Source organism: Argopecten irradians, chromosome 6 (genome assembly GCF_041381155.1).
Source record: "Argopecten irradians isolate NY chromosome 6, Ai_NY, whole genome shotgun sequence".
Lineage (NCBI taxonomy): Eukaryota > Metazoa > Mollusca > Bivalvia > Pectinida > Pectinidae > Argopecten > Argopecten irradians.
Genome location: NC_091139.1, coordinates 36408815 through 36416630, shown reverse-complemented (window position 1 = coordinate 36416630; position 7816 = coordinate 36408815). Strand labels below are relative to the sequence as shown.

The window sequence follows — 7816 nt, the reverse complement described above, 5'->3', positions numbered from 1 at the left end:
AAAATTCAGATTTCTGATAAACATGACTGAATTGGAAAAAAACATTAAAAAACCAATAATAGTTATAAAGCATCAACCTGTAACCCCGTTTTCACAATTTTGACAGCATTCATATGAAGACAAAAAGTCCTGTTATTGACGTTTTTGTCATATTACACATTAAAAAATTCTCTTTCTAAGCCCATCGTAAAAAAATAGAAGGTGGATATGGTTTCCAACATTTACTGTTAAATGATTTATAACACGGGAATGCAAAACGAAATTTAAAATTTTATACTACATCGCCATCGTCTGAACAATTTAAAGGCTCACTATCTTTCCAAAACGGCTTTTAATTTTTAAAAATGGGAATGTAAAACGAGATCGAGAATTCTGTAGTCGCAAAAGTTATTAACTTACCTTTAATACTGCATTCATCATCATCTTCTTAAAAAATTAATTAATAAATAAAATGTTAATTTTCATAACGCGGGTCGTCTTATGTTCCCACCGTCGTCCTAAAGACCGCGCGGTAGCTGACTATTACTGCGCCAGACGGCAAAATATCGAAATGATTCTCCATTGTTTGCATATATTACGCAGCAAATCTTGCATATGTTTGGCGTTGTAACCTCATCTTAGGCCATCGGTATATTTTCTGATGTTATTAATATTTTTAAGAAACATTCATATTTTGTTCCGGAGAGGTAGTGGGCCTTTAACGTATGATTCCCGCCATCGTCCAATATTAACGCGCATTATATAATTAATTGACTGGTCAGGCGGCGAAACAGCGAAACGCATCTTCATTGTCAATATAAGAAGCATTCATTTTGCGTTTTGAAAAGGTAAACATGTTAGTAAAAAGTTAATTGCCTATGATTCCACACCTGCGATTTACTAAAACGAACTTGGGGTAGTCGCAATACCATGGCAATTTATACAAACAATTTTTATGATATTTTAAAGGGACTAAATTTAGACTTTACAAAGCATATAAGAAGTACACATTTTCATGAAGAATTGGTCATTTGTTGAAGTTTTTGTGTGAAAAAAATCTGTTTGACTCTACGGTGTGTCTTGAGTGAATAAAATGGATTGAATTGAATTGAACACTAAGTCCAATTTGTATAACACTTTTAATATTTCACGGATGATTTCAATGCAAGTAATAATGTTTGGCATATGTTTTCAACTATGAAATCTTAATGATTAGCCTTTGACTTAAAACGTATTTCATTGTCTGTACAATTACAATTTATAAAGAATCTCATTTGAACACAAGTGATGACATATTATTGTAACGGGATGAGCGATTGTCGGTTTCCGAAGAACAATAGACACAGGCTTTTACAATATATACAAATTTATATACAAAACCATTGAAAAGAATATAGACGTAGTAGACAGAAGTATATCGGTCTCACTCACTTGCACACCTTACAAAAATATATTGAAAGAAATAGACATAATTTATACAATAATACAACTAAACATAGCAAGGATGGACTGTGTTCCCCAACTGTTCTATATTACAAAGACGTTTATAAGAGTAGGCTGTGTTCCACTCAGTTCATATATCCATGTACTCTGTACCACTAATCGCACGGCACAGTTGAGCGGGCTGAAGTCCACCCAATAGGCATATTTCACAGTTCTGTACCACCATAATGCTCGTCGATATCCAGCATCAGCATCCCGAACTGTCTCACCTTGACCACTGCTGCATAGTATGGGTTGCTACAGTATCACTCACCACATACAGGTCAAGGTGACCCGTCACTCTATAGGACGGCCTTCCTCATTACACGTACGTACCCGGATGAAGAACGCAAGCTGTAGTCTGCGTATGCGCTACCATATATGTAACCCGAGATTATATATGTTGACACGTCTTAATGGCTGTCGTTCTGCATGCGCACACGTCCCTTACGGATGTCGGTTATAAGTTTAGTAAAGTTTAGCGCGCGAAATATAAATTGTCTTTAGTGATATGTAACATACGCCCCCACCGGAAAAATAAAATTCGGAGAATTTTATTTCCAACTACATATCACAGCTAACAGTACAAAATGTTCCACTGATAATCCACACGACACATCGCCCTAAAGTCTGCTCAGACAATCCGCTCCTACATTGTCTTTCCCACGAATGGCGCGAATCGTGAAACGATAGGGTTGAAGAATCAAAGCCCACCTCATCAATCTGGCGTTGGTCCCTTTGAGCTTATTCAAATACACCAATGGTTGATGGTCGGTCTCCAGAATGAATGAACGTCCATACAAGTACCGTTCAAATTTGGTGATTCCCCAAATTACTGCAAGACATTCCTTTTCGATGACCGCGTAAGCTCTCTCTGATGCTTTGAGCTTTCTACTAGCGAACGCAACTGGTAAAGGATTTCCGTCTTCCTCTTGCAACAAAATGGCTCCAAGTCCCTTGTCTGAAGCATCTGTTCGCAATATAAATTCAGCCTCGAGGTCCACGAGTTTCAAGATAGGCTTGCTGGCTAACCGTCGTTTGAGCGTTTCGAATGCTGCCTCTTGCGGCAATTCCCAAACCACCTTGTTCGGCTGCCCCTTCCTCGTCAGATCAGTTAACGGCACGGAAATAGCTGCAAAGTTTGCAATGAATTTCCTATAAAATCCAGCTAATCCGAGGAATGCACGAACTTGTGTTTTAGTCACTGGGCGAGGTGCTTCCAGAATGGCCTTGACCTTTTCTGGATTAGGGAGCAATCTCTCATTTCCGACCATGTGTCCCAAACATTCCAAACTCTTGTACCCGATGGCACACTTTGACGGTCTAGCGGATATGGACGCATTCCTGAGCCTAACAAAGAGTTCGCGAAGGATGTCAATGTGTTGTTCCCATGTTTGCGTATATATGAGGATGTCATCAATAAAACTTTCAATGTTCGACATTCCATGCAGTAGCTTCCTCATCAACCGACAGAATGTTGCTGGGGCATTTACTAGCCCGAACGGCATCACATTGAATTGGAAAAGACCCACTGGGGTCGTAAATGCAGTTTTGCGCTTGGAACACTCCGCCATTGGTACTTGCCAGTACCCTTTACTCAGGTCGAGCCGCGAGAAGTACTGATGTCCCGCTAGTCTCGAGAATATATCCTCAGCATTCGGCATCGGTTCTGCATCAAACACAGTTACTCGATTTAACTGGCGAAAGTCTATACAGAAGCGATTTGTTCCGTCTTTCTTCCTGACGATAACAACCGGGGAAGCAAATGGTGAATCGGAAAGTTCGATAACACCCATCTTTAACATCTTGTCCACCTCCTCCCTTATAGTGGCTTTCATCTGAAATGGTAAAGTGTGACTTTTGACTCTAACCGGGTCGTTTGTTGTCAAGTTGATATCATGTTCTACCAGCGTAGTCTTTCCAGGTACATCTGTAAGTACATCCGCGAATTCAGAGAGTAATTCGTTCACGTTTTGTTGCTGTTCAAGTTCCAACTCGTCTGATACACCAACATCTTTAACAGTCTCCGTCCCTACAGATGTTGGTAAAGTCACAATATTGCTTGGAGAAAAATCATCTTCTTCATCATTATCGGCGTCACGAACGATTGATGCGCATACTACCGATAAAGCTCCTGAATCCCTCTCCATCACCAGGCTCCCGCTGTCAGTTCTATCAACATAGAGACGCAACATATTGGCATGGAGCGTCTTGACTTTCCCATCCACATTGACGGCGTAATCCATTGATCCTTTCCTCTCCGTTATAACGAAAGGACCTCTCCACTGCATCAAGAGCTTGTTACGATTAGTGGGATGTAGAACCACAACCCTCTGACCAGGCTCCATCGTACGCACCTTGGCCTTCCGGTTATAATACTTTGCCTGTCTAACTTTGGCTGACGAAAGCTGCTCTTGTGCAAGCTTGCATGTCTCCTCCAACCGTTCCCTTAAATCAACAACGTATTGGTAAGTTGTTTTGACGTCATCGTCGGCAACATCTTTGGTCCAGAGCTCTCGAAGGATCATCATCGGTCCCCTTACAGTTCTCCCATACAGCAACTCGAATGGCGAAAACCCCAGACTCTCTTGCGGTACCTCTCGATACGCGAAAAGAAGGGAGTTGATGAATTTGTCCCAATCCTTCGGTCTCTCGGCGCACATTCGCTTTAGCATTTGTTTTACGGTGCCGTTGAAGCGTTCTACCAACCCATTACACATAGGATGGTATGGTGTAGTGGTAAGGCGTCTGATAGATAACAACCGACTAACCTCTTTCATAAGATCGGATGTAAACTGGCTGCCCTGATCGGTAAGCACTTCCCTAGGGATGCCAACTCTGCTATAAACGTCAACGAGTGCTTCAGCTACGCGTTCTGTTTCGATTCCTGGTAAAGCGACCGCCTCTGGATATCGCGTCGCGTAATCAACCACTGTTAAAATGAATCGATTCCCTCTCGCAGTTGCTGGCTGCAAAGGACCGACAAGATCAATCGCTACGCGTTTAAATGGAGTGTCTATTAAAGGCATTCTCCCAAGCGGCACTTTAGCAACACGTCCTTTGGGAAAAGTTCGTTGGCAGACGTCGCACGATCTACAGAATCTAGTTACATCTGCGTTGACCCCAGGCCAGTAGAATTCCATCATAATCCTGTCCAACGTGCGCTTCGCCCCCAGATGTCCTGACATAATCGTATCATGCGCTAGTTTCATCACTGTTCCGCGATACTTCTTGGGTACAACCAACTGATTGTATGTCCTCCTATTACCTATACACGGGCTACTGAATTTCCTGTATACAATACCCCGGCGAAGAAAAAACCCTGATGTCCCTCCATCCTGTCTTTCCTTGACATCTCCCTTTCTGACCAGTTCTCTGATATGCGTTAAAGAATCGTCCTCCTGTTGGGCGTTCTTAATATCCCCTGGCAGAACTTCTCCAAGTGCTTCAGGCACCTTCAGTGGTTTATAAGGTTTTCCTTCCTCACGCTTTTGAGCCCTTGTCTGCACTGCATTCACAGAACTTCGCCCACGGTTCCACGAATAATTAGGCTCCCCTGGAGGTCTAGCACCTTCAATGTTCCCTACAATCAGATCGTAAACGGGGGTTTCCATACACCACGCTATCACCGATCCCTCGTAGTAAGGTGTGTCAATCTCGACCATGGCAATGGGTACTTGGAGAGTACTTCCATCAGCCAACGTACATGTTCGTGATTCTCCCGTCATCTGGTCAGGTCTCGCAAGACTGCGCTTAAGCACTACACCGCCACAACCGGTATCACGCAACACCGTGACAAGCTGGTTACCAACCAGTCCTTCTACCACCGGCATTGTGGACGGTTTGCAAGAAACGTCACAGGAAACCGAAATGTCCTTAACTTGGCTATCTGCCCTTACCAGAATGTTGGACTGCCGTTTTTTCGTTAAACTCTCTCTTACGAGAGCAACGCAATTTCCGGATTTCTTTTTAGGACATCTATTAGCGAGATGATCAGTTGAATTGCACACATAACAATGTCTAACTGACGCCCTATCACCAGATTTCTCCTTGGAGTTCGATACTGCCGAAGATGAACTACTATCCTCACGTTTCTTTCCTTGTCCATGAAAGTCTTTATTTCCACTACCCTTAGGCCTAACAAGATTGGACGGATTGCCCCTCGCTTCCGCATACTGATCGGCAAGCTGTGACATAGCTGACAACGAGGTCGGTGTGCGTTCCTTCAAAAACAATACGAGGTCTTGTCCACAAGCTTGAAGAAACTGATCGCGTACCATCAGATCCCTGAGGTTATCAAATGTCTTATTCGTCTTTGCCAACTCAAGCCAACGCGTAAAATAACTATCAAGCCTGACCGCGAACTGCGAAAATGTCTCTCCTTTCTCAGGTCTGCCTGATCTAAATCGATTCCGAAATCCTTCCTCGGTCATTTCGAATCTCTTGAGGAGCGCCGTTTTCAAAACCTCATAGTCTAACGATTGGTCAACCGGCAACCGCGAAAACACATCAAGAGCGCGTCCTTTGAGAAGCACGCTAAGGTTCGAAGCCCAACTAGTCGCTTTGTCCCATTTTTGAGTTGTTGCGAATCTCTCAAATCGCTGTAAATATGAGTCCATACTATCTCTCTCATCATCGAACGATGGAAGTTTAGGCCCGCGTGTACTCGGTAACGACTGACTCAAACTATCTGTACGAACCGACTGTTTCTCTTGTAGACTCAATAACTCACACTTACGTAAATGTTCTTGTATTGCCCTTTCCTCGCGTTCTTTCTCCAGTTGTCTATTCTCCTTTAACACCAACAGTTCATGCGTTCGCTCTGCCTCTGCTCGGGCTTCCTCACGCTCGTGTTGTCTCTGATCGCGTTCCCGCGCCTGCTCGTCCCGTACAAACTCCGCGAGTGATGTACCTTTCAAACCCATATCCGTCCCTATATCTATTAACTCTTTAAGGGTAGTCATGATGACAAAGATTAAAGCAATAGGGAAAATATAGCTAATCAATATGTGACTAAGTTCTCAAGAAAACCAAACAATGACACATCCCACCGCTGCCACCAAAAATTGTAACGGGATGAGCGATTGTCGGTTTCCAAAGAACAATAGACACAGGCTTTTACAATATATACAAATTTATATACAAAACCATTGAAATGAATATAGACGTAGTAGACAGAAGTATATCGGTCTCACTCACTTGCACACCTTACAAAAATATATTGAAAGAAATAGACATAATTTATACAATAATACAACCAAACATAGCAAGGATGGACTGTGTTCCCCAACTGTTCTATATTACAAAGACGTTTATAAGAGTAGGCTGTGTTCCACTCAGTTCATATATACATGTACTCTGTACCACTAATCGCACGGCACAGTTGAGCGGGCTGAAGTCCACCCAATAGGCATATTTCACAGTTTTGTACCACCATAATGCTCGTCGCTATCCAGCATCAGCATCCCGAACTGTCTCACCTTGACCACTGCTGCATAGTATGGGTTGCTACAGTATCAGTCACCACATACAGGTCAAGGTGACCCGTCACTCTATAGGACGGCCTTCCTCATCACACGTACGTACCCGGATGAAGAACGCAAGCTGTAGTCTGCGTATGCGCTACCATATATGTAACCCGAGATTATATATGTTGACACGTCTTAATGGCTGTCGTTCTGCATGCGCACACGTCCCTTACGGATGTCGGTTATAAGTTTAGTAAAGTTTGGCGCGCGAAATATAAATTGTCTTTAGTGATATGTAACAATTATAGTAAAATCATCATTTAGGGAGGGGGTAGGGTTAAACGTAGAATTTTGTATAAAGCAGAAAAACGCTACTGGAAGAAACCCAAGAAACAACTGAAACTTAATAACCAGCAGATAAACTGTAATAAATATAAGTGTGTATACAACTCAAGGAAAAAAGGGAATGGAACCAGATTTATTCTGATTCTGGAAGGAGAGCGTTTTTCTAATTTATCAACGACTCTGACATTCGAATGCTGACATTACACGCACCGATAAGAGGCTTTCTCTTTGCTATATGCACAGACTACTCACATTTTAACAAATACAATATGGACACATCGGCCATCAGTTAATAACTACAGTAGTACAGTTATAGTGGAGAATGTAATTACTCAAAACTCTAGACTAATTAGCATTGATACTCGTACCGATTGAAGGGAAAGTATCCATTCTGGGGTTACTATCATCAATCATTAAGGTCTACCTCTGAGTTATTTAGCGGTTTAACTTGAACATTTCGTAGAGCTCTGACAGTTATCATTTTGTTTGAATAAAGATATTATATCTATTATAGATGTCCTTGATAATACATTATTACCAAG

The 7816-nt window shown here is 42.3% G+C and overlaps 1 protein-coding gene across 1 annotated transcript; it reads right to left on the bottom strand.

The window, feature by feature from the left end:
- Nucleotides 1–2084: 2084 nt before the first annotated feature.
- LOC138326493 (uncharacterized) lies at nucleotides 2085–6425 on the bottom strand. Its single transcript, XM_069272591.1, has one exon. The coding sequence runs from the start codon at nucleotides 6423–6425 to the stop codon at nucleotides 2085–2087; it is 4341 nt and encodes a 1446-aa protein (XP_069128692.1).
- Between the last annotated feature and the right edge of the window lie 1391 nt (nucleotides 6426–7816).

Bases quoted from the DNA above. Each gene is read 5' to 3' on its own strand.
- LOC138326493 (XM_069272591.1), bottom strand. From the start codon at position 6,425: ATGACTACCCTTAAAGAGTTAATAGATATAGGGACGGATATGGGTTTG.